This window comes from Oppia nitens, unplaced genomic scaffold (assembly GCF_028296485.1).
Source record: "Oppia nitens isolate AA-2021 unplaced genomic scaffold, nextdenovo-longstitch-racon4-pilon3 scaffold9_pilon_pilon_pilon, whole genome shotgun sequence".
In the NCBI taxonomy this organism is placed as follows: domain Eukaryota; kingdom Metazoa; phylum Arthropoda; class Arachnida; order Sarcoptiformes; family Oppiidae; genus Oppia; species Oppia nitens.
This window is the reverse complement of record NW_026533253.1, coordinates 1,828,414-1,840,150: the sequence shown is the minus strand read 5'-3', so window position 1 is coordinate 1,840,150 and position 11,737 is coordinate 1,828,414. Positions and strand designations below refer to the sequence as shown.

Sequence of the window (11,737 nt, the reverse complement as noted above, 5' to 3'; positions counted from 1 at the left end):
GATGACTAATATATTAATATTTAATTTAGTTATTTAATGATATGAACGACTCATTCATTGCAAGAGTTGATCCAAACACTTCTTATCAAGACTTTTACAATGAATTCTTAGTTAAAAATAAAGTCTGCATTTGTGAGGGTCTGACCACTGATTGGCGATCACGGACTGAATGGTTGACCAAAGATGGCACACCAGACTTGGATGTGTTGAGCAATCTCTTTGGTTAGTCATCGATGGTATTGATTATGATATTCATATTGTGATATTATTTGATTATATTCTTCATAAAAGGCGATGCAATGGTTCCGGTGGCCGATTGCCAGACAAAGTATTACAATTCAAACGCCAAACAAGAGATGATTTTTAATGATTACATCGATTATTGGAAAAGAGTTCAAAGTATTGATTATCACTATTCAGATAATGATATGAAGATATTGTATCTAAAAGATTGGCATTTTATCAATGAATTTCCTGATTATAAGGCTTACGAAAGACCAATATATTTTGAGTCCGATTGGATCAATGAGTTTTGTACTCAAGACATGAATAGTGACCTAATATGTGATGACTTTAGATTTGTTTATATGGGACCCAAACATAGCTCGTAATACAAACTACAGTATTATTAAATCAATTGCTTAACAGTTTAATAATATATTTGTTTCATTTATCTTCGTTATACAGAACTCCACTTCATGTGGATGTGTTTGGATCATACAGTTGGTCGGCCAACATATGCGGCACTAAGAAGTGGCTGATTATTCCTCCGGGAAATGAAGCAAATTTGAAAAGTTTAAACAACAATGAAATACCTTTTGATTTTTATCAGATTCATAACTATTCACAACATTTGAAATCTATGAATGGTTTTGAAGTAATTCAAAGAAGCGGTGATATTATATTTATTCCGAGCGGTTATATTCATCAAGTGATCAATACTGAAGATACCATTTCGCTGAACCACAACTGGTTTAACGGCACTAATATACATAAGATTTTTTCAAATCTAATGAATGCCTTGAATGATGTCGAGAATGAATTGTCTGATTTGAAGACATTAATTGATTTGAATGAATGGCATAATGAATGCCAAACATTACTTAAAATGCATTTTGGGATGAATTTGAATGAATTTTTTGATTGCTTAAGATATGTATCTAAACGAATCAAATCGGAAGCAATGGATCAACAAATTAAAGAAAGTCTATTAAATTTTAGAGTTGAATTTGATCGCAAATTTTTATTAAATCTATTAGAAAATATTAAATCAATAAATTTGTTAAATTTTGATTGTCATTTAGATTTTATTGAAAGTTGCTTAAAATAAAATTTTATTTTTTGTTATTTAATTGGATATATATTTTTATTTATAAAAATTTTGTTTAAGTTATTTAAATAATTTTATAATTTGAGATTATTTTTTTCTTAAAAAGATAATGTTTTTATTTTATTTATAATAATAAATATCAATAATGTTTTTAATTTATATTATTCTACAATATATATTTATTTGAAATTTAATTTATTAATTATTTGATAATTTTAATTTTAAGTAATATTATTAAATTTTTGTTTAATAATTGTTTGAATTGTAAAAACAAAAGTGGTTTTTTGAAAAAGCTTTAGTAATTTACAAACATTTATAAATTTTAATAAATACTAATTTATCAATAATTAATCAATAATTAATCAATCAATATAGGACTTTTCATGAAATTGAACCGATGTTTATATTGTTTATATTATTTGATGACATGTACCCTACTTTATAAAAATTAATTATATTTTTAAAGATAATTTCATAATCAATTGAATTGATTTATAATTTATTTTTTACGATTAACTTAATTACTGTTAAATTTTTATTTCATTTAAGTTCATGATATCTTTTATTATCACATTATTATTATACTGTTTTTTGCATCAAATGATTCCTCAATTACTCCTATATATTGCTATAAAAGGTGTGTTAATCCCTTGCCATTAGATGTGACCATTAATTTGATGAAAATAATTCACTTTAGTTTTAGTGATGACAACAAAACGGTTGTCAAAACAACTAATACTTGTATTAAAAAACTAATGATATTTTATGATCTCATTTACCAATTGTTTATATAATATATTATAAAATATTGTTTTAATAATTATAAAAAGTTATTGAAAATTATATCAATAATTTTATATTGAATTGCTTATTCAATGTAATATATATATTATAAAATAAATTTATATTTGCATATATATAATATATAGTATATTAAAAAACCAGGTAAGTTATTATGCAATTAATCATTATTAATTTTTATATTATCTATAAATTAATATTTATATTAACTTATTATTATTTTGTAGTTACATAAATTAATACATATTTAATACATTAATAAATATTGAACAAAATGTCATAAAAAGATCCAAACTGTAATAAATTTTATTTTTTTGCATGACTGTGATATATAGGTATATAATTTCTAATATATATATAATCCGGATATATTTATTATTGTAAATATGCAAATTTTCATGTTCATAATATACATATCAAACTCAATATAAATACATATGTATATTAATATTTGTAGAGTAAAACAAAATATTTTAGTAGTGTCATATTTAATGTATTTATTCAAAAAAAATGTCATATTTGTTATTAACATACATAAAGTGAATAAATTAAAATTATATACCATTGCTATGATATCATAGTCCGTCTATATTTAATATAATAATATTATATTATTTAATTGATAAAAAACATCGTGTCATTCATGACACTCTTAAATATTGTTAAATTGTCATTGAATTCAATGTTAATTTATAGACTGAGGTCAGACAATCCCTTATTCAAGGCTTAAACAATTGGATTTAATTTAATATTTCACAATTTTTCAAATTCAACTTATTATTGCACATTTAAAATATTTTAAATTATATAATAACTTTTAAAATTATATAAATATCTTAAAGTTTTTCAATATCGTTCATTAACATAATTTGATGCAATAAATTTTTTAAAAGTTATGCAATTTATTTAATATACAGTAATACAATAAATACTATATTTTAAAGTTTTATTATGATAAAATGAAGTTAAATAATTTATATTATGCTATTTTAAAAATCAAGGAGATTTACATTCAGATCAAGCAATTAACAATTATTAATAACAATTTACAACTATTTTTATAATGATGTAAAATTAAAATATGATTAGTATAATAAAATTATATTATAAATAAGATATCACATTTTTCATATAATATAAAGTATTTAATTGTTGAAATTGATTGCATTTTGTTTGTCAGACCAAAATTAGATGGGATAAAAAAATATCAATAGAATATATTTTACATTAAATATCAAAATCATATCTGAAGTAAATTTTTTTGATATTTTTGTTGTAAATCAAAGTAAATGTGATATCTATGAGAAAAAATAAGACAAATAACATCTCAATGAAAAACGCATAAATTTATTTAAAAGTACATTAAATAAATATAAATTATAGACAAATAAGACATTCATTATCAATGACAAACGTGTGAATGTGTGAAAGAGAGAGAGAGAGAGAGAGAGAGAGAGAGAGAGAGAGAGAGAGAGTTTGCAAGACATAAACCAAAACGCCTTCAGTAATAGTGAAGAATCAATTGATCTGTCATTTAATGTTTAAACTGTCGGTTACTTTAATAAACATTTTTAAAAAATAAATGTTATCTGTTTATTGCTAATAATTTTAATTTGTAAATACAGTATATTAATTGTAATGCTATAATAAGTAACAAACTAAAGTAAAATCTTATTTCTGTTTTTAGTTTAATTACTTTATTTAATATATTGTTAATTATACTCGACTTTGTTCATGATTTCATTTTTAACATATTATAATTATTATCATAAAAGTATTTTTTTAAATTAGAAAATATTAGATACGATATAAGACTATTATTAAAATATTTTATTTAAAGTGTACAACAATTTTATACAGTTTTTTTTGTGTATCTCAAGGTTGGATCAATTCTCAATTGAAACAACATTTTTAAACAACAATATATTATATTTTATTATAAATAATAATAATATAACATTTTTGAACCAAAATTTATTCTTCTATTGTGTTAGTGATTCATGCGATTCACTGTTTAATTATTTGATGTGAAGTCCTAATTAAGCGACCCGTGAAAACAGGTCTGCACTTTTGTATTTAAATATTTTGATGATATTTATTATTATTTTCAAAATTTAATTTTATAAACATATTTTATAGTTTTCAGCAACAATAGTTGTAAATTGTATTTATATAAAATTAAACTACAATATTATTATTATCAACACATTTTATCATAAAATAAATCATTTTATTTTTTTCATCCATATTTTTGCTTATATATTCAAATTTAGTGTAATTTTTACACAAAAATTGATATAATATTTTGATTAGTAGCAACTAATGTGGAAAATTACTTGATTTATTTTGATAATTTATGAATTAGTTTAAATGATATATTATAATAATATTTTATTTTTTGTTAATAAAATAGTTCAATATTATTCTAATATACTATTCACAAAAAAGTTAAATTAGTTAAATACTGTATATATATATAATTTTTGTATAATATATTATAAATATAATATAAATAATTTATAATCAATGATAAACATTTGTTTGAGTCAAATAAAAATGATCTCAATTTTTGTTTGTGATTTTAGAGCACATCTTTCACGTCAATGAAGTGATTGCTATCCATAACATCACTGAAGAAGTCTTTAAAAAAATATATTTTTTAAAAACCTCATCAATCAAGAGTCATAACACAAATAATATAAATTAATAATTATAATATTAATTGTAAGTAAAAACTAAATAATTCATTTACAAACTTCATATTCTCATTAATAATTTAAAGCTTTTTTTTAAAAAAAAAACTACAAATTAACTTTAAATTAATACAGTATTTTATTGTAATTTATTTTTTTCATATTTATCTATATTTTTTTTTTGTTTTTAAGTTATTAATAGATAAAATATTTATGTTGTTTTTGTTTTTGTTTCATATTAACTAAAATAATATAAAAATTAATTCTAAAATGCTATTAATTGTGAAAGATATTTAAAATGTAATTTATATATTTATTGAATAATACAGTATACTGTATATATTTTAATTTAAAAGTATTGTAAATTATAAGTAAATCATTGATTTTATGTTTTTTTAAAAATCGATGTTATATACTGTATATTATAACAAATGTTTGTGTATTGGTTCAATTTATCATTTATTATTTTTCTTATTTTAGAAAGCCCTTGATTATTGTATTTTATGCTAATTTTTTAAATAACTAATTAATTGCAAATATTATATATAGAAATAATCGAAAATTAGAATATTTAAACTAAAATATAAAAAATGCAATTAATATTTCAAAAATATAAAATTTCTTAATAATTACTGTATAAACAGTAATTATTAACAGTTATTTAAGACTTGTGATCTCATTTACAAAATAATAATTAATTTTTGAATAATTAAGATTAATTTTATTAATAATAAAATTTGGGCTTAAAATCATTAAATATTTACATGTTAAATGACATTATTAGATTATTAAATGATGTATTAATCTGATAAATAGGAAAATAGTAATATTTATTTTATTTTTTATTTATTAAACTCTATATTTATTACAAATTTTTTAGCATAAAATTCATTTAAATCTCTAGTATATACTAAATAGTATGAACTGTACTACTGTTTTTAATAATAATAATAATATACAATATTTTCCTATAAAAACAGTATATATAAAAATGACAAAAAAAATCTTCTTTTTTATTGGAGATATAATACTAGTTATGAAAATTACTATTTTATGTGATAACAAGATTACTATTTTTTATTATTATTATAAATATTTGAATTCAAGGCAATTGAGGTCAATAGTGAAGGGCAAGGCTTTCCTCGCACTACTAAAGGGCATACAATCGGCACACATATAGCCGTAGGTGGAAGAGAGCACTCGTTTCACTTAATTTTATACAATATTTTCATATCTTTGCAATTAATATACTGATAGCAAACACATACATATATATATACACACACAGTGGTGGTGCACCCCTTTATGCCACCCACTGTACTGTTATATGAGGTAAATGTGTCGTGAAAAAAGTTATCAATATTAGTTTTTTTATTTTCTAATTTAAATTATGTAATTGAAATAACTTTTTATTTTATTACTATAAAGTAGCATTAATGTAAACTTATATTACATTTAACATTTATACAAAAAAAACTTAAATAAAATAACAAATAATTTTTTTAAAACTGTTAGTTTAAAAGATAATTAAATTTATAATAATATTTTGAATATTAATAAAAGATTATGATAATTAAACTAATTAGTTAATCTAAGTGTTAAAATACTCTACTTTTATTACACGTTTAATTCTTAAACATTAAATTAACTTTTAATACCTAAATTCATGATTTTAATCAAATAAGTAAATATTCAATCATATAATTTATAGAAAATATCATATATTATAGAAAAATTTTGTTTATATTTGTTTTTTAATTTACATATTAATATGCATATATTTATTTTAGTTAAAATAAAATTATATTCTTTATAGTACTAAATAAATAACAATAAAACATTTAAAATACTTAATTTTATGGTTATTACAATTTTTGGATTATTAGAAATATCATTTATTAGACTAATAAAAATTTTCTTTTTCTTTTATCAATTGCTTTAATTCTTAACCATTTAGTATATTATTATAATTATAAATGATCTAAATTATTAGTGAAATGTTAAATCTAATTAATACTTTAAATATTAATATCATTGCAAATTTATTTTAAAAGTTGTTGAACTTTTTTTTTGATGTTTTTTATTTTAAAATTTATTTCACGCTTTTTCTCGTTTCATTTTATAAAGTTATGGAATTTAAATAAAATAAAAATTAATTTTTGAATTTTTTATTTAAATTTGATTTAAATCAACTAATTCAAGGTATCTTCAAATGTAAAGGCATACTAACATTTTAGTATTATAAGTTCAAGTTTTTTGAAAATGTTAAATAATAAAAATAATATTTTAAATTCAAAACTACACAAAAAATAAATATTTTTATATTTAATAATACTTTCAATGGTTATAACTTATAACTTTTACCTTTTTTACCTCAATAGTACTTAACTTTCAATTATATAATTTATTTTTAAAATCACTTGTACTAAATTTAGAGATTTAAATTTTTAAAGTGCAAATCTAATTGTATTTAAAATTTTATTATTAAGATTAATAGTTTACTCTAATATAAATCCATATTAAATGTTTAGCACTTTATATTGTACTATTTATTATACAATAATCATATTATTTATTTATATGATATAAATTTAGTACATTTTAATGTACTTGAAGTGCAACTATACTAATGTAATGATTCACGGAAACAGGTATTCATCCATAAACTCATTTTATTGTGTTAAACATAAAATAAAATTTATATAAACATTAATGAATAGCTGAGCTAATTACTAAACCTTCCTTTAAATAAACTTGAAATATGAAAATGATTATTATTTTTATGTATTTTTATTTTCATATCATTCTCTCTCTCTCTCTCTCTCTCTCTCTCTCTCTATATATATATATATATATATATATATATATTAGAATTAATGTTTGGCTCTTTTTAAATAATTATGTATTTTTACATATTTAAAAAAAACTTTGTTTAATAAACTCAATAATTAATGAATTTTTATTTTTATAAATTAAAAATATCAAGTAATTAGATTTATTTTTGATCATAAAATTAGTGGGAAGTAATTGACAATTGTATTTAAATAATAGTGAATAAATAAGCATTTTTTATTTACTAATAATTTATGAAATTAATCAATATAATTATTAGGCATCACATCACAGTCAATATAAGATAGAATTTTAAAATCTCAATTTATATTTATATTATATAAACTATATATAAAATTCTGTATAATAAATATAGTTTAAATGTTTATCTTATCTATTGTTGCAATTCATGTCTAGTATTTTGGGTGTAGTAAAGTTTGAAACAAAATTTTTATATAAAAAAACTAAGTTTCATGACTTGTTTGGTGTGTTTTTTTCTAAACATTTTTGGTTTTAGCAACACGTTTACTAAAAAAACCAAATAGTAGTAAATGTAAAACATTGAGATTTTAATAATCTAATTAATTATTGAATTGATGAGCAAATGAGCAGAGATTGTCTAATCACATGTTGATTAGTGTCGAAACTTAATTTTTCAATGTATGTATGTATGGGTATAGTTATACTGTAGTACTGTATGTCATAGTTAAGGGCAGTGCCGAAGCACTCGGAGTCGATTCAGTTTTGACTTCTAAATGCTTAGGAATAACACTAATTGTATTGATATTATTGATTAAATTTATAATAGTAAATGTTTTGTCAATTTTCTGTTTCAATGTTAAAAACTGTGTGCAATCATATGTCAAACCAAATATATAATACTTTTTATCGTTTTTTTTTTTGAGTGATGAGACAACAGATAGTAACAGATAAAGTCATTCAACCATTAATTGCAATCTAAAAAAACTAGCCATCAGTTCAATTGATTTATTAATATATAATATAATAAGTCATATGTCTCGTGAAAATTATGTTGAAATTAGAATATATTTATTATATATTTGATATTTATTGTCATTAGTTAATTTAAATTAGTTTTAAAATTGTTTTATTTTAATTAAACGCTCAATTATTATGTGATAAAAATTGTGGTCATTTTTAAAGCTCTTATCTTAGATTATATTAGTTTTATCTGTTAATTGTTTTACAACAGGCAATACAATACAATAGAAATGGCAACTGATGTCCAAAGCAAGTCGGCCCGTAAACCGTCGGTGTTTCTGTTTATTGCGGCCACTTCGGCATTATTTGGGGCAATAGGTTTGTTATATAAATATATAATATGATATATACTATTATTTGATTTAATGGATAATTACAATTTTGATAGCAATGGGTACTGTATTGGGTTGGAGTTCGCCGGCAGTGACCAGTTTGAAAGATCCGGGAAGTTCACCGCAAATCAAAGAAAAGGGCACTCAAACTGAAGCCTGGATCAAATCGAGTACCACTTTGGGAGCACTGGTCGGCGCCTTAGCCTCTGGTATATTGTAGACGACTACTAATTTAATGATAATAACATGTTTTCTGTTGATATTTAAGGACCATTGGCTCAGGTGTTGGGTCGTAAATTAGCTCTGATTCTCTATGGTATACCTATGATAGCCGGCTATTTATGCTTATGGTTGGCCCCCGATTTTGCTACTATTATAGTTGGCCGAACACTTACTGGTCTATCCGCTGGTCTAATCTCGGGAACGGCTCCAACATATGTGGTTGAAATTAGTACTGAAAATGTTAGAGGAATGTTGGGAACGGGATTTCAGGTTAGTTAATGGTTTTTACAATAGTTATATTGTAATTAATATTTTATTTAAAAAATATAGTTAAGTGTAACGATTGGCATATTAATGGTGTATGTTTTCGGAGCATTCTTAACGTGGAGTTGGCTATCATTTATTTGTCTGTTTTTACCGATTGTAATGTCACTATCGATGCTTTTGATGCCCGAAACACCCATTTGGTTGATGACCAAAGCTGGTGGCGATCACTCTAAAGGATCTAAAGTGGAAAAATCTTTGAAATCTTTGAGAGACACTACCAATGATAATGACTCTGAATTGAATGAAATCGCAGAACAAGCAGAAGAATCTTCGAAAACAAGTGGCTTTTCAATGAAAGAGATTAATAATCCATTGTTTTATAAGCCATTTGTATTATCTGTGATATTGATGTGGTTGCAACAGTTCTCGGGAATCAATGCAGTGATGTTCAACTCATCAGACATGTTGACCGAAGCCGGCAGTACTCTTGAAGGCAAATATGCGGCAATAATCATAGGTGTAGCCCAAGTAATAGCAACACTGGCCGGCACTCTACTGGTCGATCGGTTGGGCCGTAAAATACTGCTCATTGGTTCTGGTATTGGACACGCAATAAGTTTGGGTATTTTAGGCATCTATTATATTGCGGTCACCGATCGGCAAAACAGTAGCTTTGGATGGATTCCTATACTATGTTTGGTTGTATTCATTATAAGTTTTTCACTCGGTTGGGGTCCCATACCTTGGCTTATGATTAATGAGATAACAGCGATGCACTTCCGCGGTGTGGTCAGTGCATCGGCCACTGGAATGAACTGGTTTTGCGCTTTTCTTATTACCCATAACTTCGAGGCCATTCAAAAGTGGACGTCACCTCAGTTCACATTTTTCATGTTTGCCTTTTGGTGTGTAGTGAGTGTGCCGTTTGTCATAATATTTTTGCCCGAAACCAAAGGCAAGACATTTGATGAGATCCAGAAGTTTTTTGTCAAATCATCTGACGGTCACAGCGATGGTCACAACAAAATGGAAATGAAGGGACTGAACGAATAATTAATAAGAATCTCATCTTTTAATACAAAATCTCATTAATCATAACATTAATATATTTTATGCAAATTTTTAAAAAGTTATTTTTATATAAGTAAAATATTAACATTAATTTTTGTTATTGTATTTAGTGCCTTAATATTATATATATATATATATATTGATGCTTTTTTAATACGATTTTTAGCTAAATATAATCTTAAAATTTAAATATAATTTTTAGCTAATTATAAAAATATTTTTGTTCATTTTAATATTATTTTTTGTGCCTTTTTATACCAACAAATTTACAATTATTAAAATAAAATTTTTAGTTAAAACATTTATTTTCAAACTATTTATATACTATAATCAATTTATCAAATGGTCTTTAAAAATGGTAAATAAAATGAAAAAATCTGTAAAATAGGAAATAATTGATGTTAAATGTAGAGATGTATCAGATTTATTAATGTCTTAAATATTAATTAAAAATTAGTGTTTATATATACAAAACAGATATTAAATAATATTTAATAAATTTAAGATTAATCTGATTTTTAATTATAAGGTTTAATATTAAAATTTAATTTATGTTACTTAATGTTTTTTGATAAACATTATATTATCTTATAATTATAAATAATTAATTTTATAACAAAATAATTACAAAATTTTACAAAGTTTTTATTAATATCATACATAAATCTATGGTATATTTAACTAAAATGAATAATCAGCTAATACTTAGTTATTTAAAGTGAGATAAAATAGATATTTGTATTATTATAATTGTATTAAATATTAATAATTAAACAAAAAATACCAATTAATTAAATAACAATTTACTTTTATTGTTATCAAATTTTGATAAGCGATAAATTATAATAAAATGTAGTAAAGAATATTCTATATTTTAGTAAACTTTGTTTTTTAGCAGATTTTAATTAAAAAAAACAAAAATTTGCAATATATTACAATATAATAATTTTTATTTTTCAAAAAAATCGCAATGAGGTTAACGCCAACTGAATTACATTTTATTAATATTTTTAGTTATGCGACTAAATAATTATCATAATTCAAAAATAAAAATATTTTTAGCTAAGTTACAAAAAACCAATATAAAAAGCATATTTATTATTTATATATAATTTTAGAGGATTGATTGATAATGATTTTATAAGTGTGGGTATAATTTTACACAAAAAATGATTAGATGATAATGA

General features: G+C 22.1%; 2 protein-coding genes across 3 annotated transcripts; both read left to right on the top strand.

Annotated features, from left to right (window-relative positions):
* The first annotated feature begins 41 nt into the window (after positions 1-41).
* LOC128964726 (2-oxoglutarate and iron-dependent oxygenase JMJD4-like) lies at positions 42-5,648 on the top strand. Its single transcript, XM_054311361.1, has 4 exons — positions 42-222; positions 292-607; positions 688-1,205; positions 5,641-5,648. Exons 1-4 carry the CDS (start codon positions 42-44, stop codon positions 5,646-5,648), a joined length of 1,023 nt encoding a protein of 340 aa, XP_054167336.1.
* Positions 5,649-8,097: 2,449 nt separating this feature from the next.
* On the top strand, positions 8,098-10,680 carry LOC128964568 (facilitated trehalose transporter Tret1-2 homolog). 2 transcript variants are annotated; one of them, XM_054311195.1, is made up of 5 exons: positions 8,098-8,316; positions 8,870-8,976; positions 9,047-9,199; positions 9,259-9,482; positions 9,543-10,680. In XM_054311195.1, coding segments are annotated over exons 1-5 (1,476 nt in total). In that variant the 5' UTR covers positions 8,098-8,314; the 3' UTR covers positions 10,533-10,680. The 2 variants fall into 2 exon arrangements, with proteins under 2 accessions (XP_054167170.1, XP_054167171.1); XM_054311196.1 differs by lacking the exon at positions 8,098-8,316 and having other exon boundaries at positions 8,484-8,976.
* The last annotated feature ends 1,057 nt before the right edge of the window (positions 10,681-11,737 follow it).

Bases quoted from the DNA above. Each gene is read 5' to 3' on its own strand.
- LOC128964726 (XM_054311361.1), top strand. From the start codon at position 42: ATGAACGACTCATTCATTGCAAGAGTTGATCCAAACACTTCTTATCAA. The intron at 223-291 runs GTTAGTCATCGA...TCTTCATAAAAG, and splicing joins TGTGTTGAGCAATCTCTTTG to GCGATGCAATGGTTCCGGTG. The intron at 608-687 runs GTAATACAAACT...TTCGTTATACAG, and splicing joins ATGGGACCCAAACATAGCTC to AACTCCACTTCATGTGGATG.
- LOC128964568 (XM_054311195.1), top strand. The intron at 8,977-9,046 runs GTTTGTTATATA...CAATTTTGATAG, and splicing joins GGCATTATTTGGGGCAATAG to CAATGGGTACTGTATTGGGT. The intron at 9,200-9,258 runs GTATATTGTAGA...TTGATATTTAAG, and splicing joins GGTCGGCGCCTTAGCCTCTG to GACCATTGGCTCAGGTGTTG.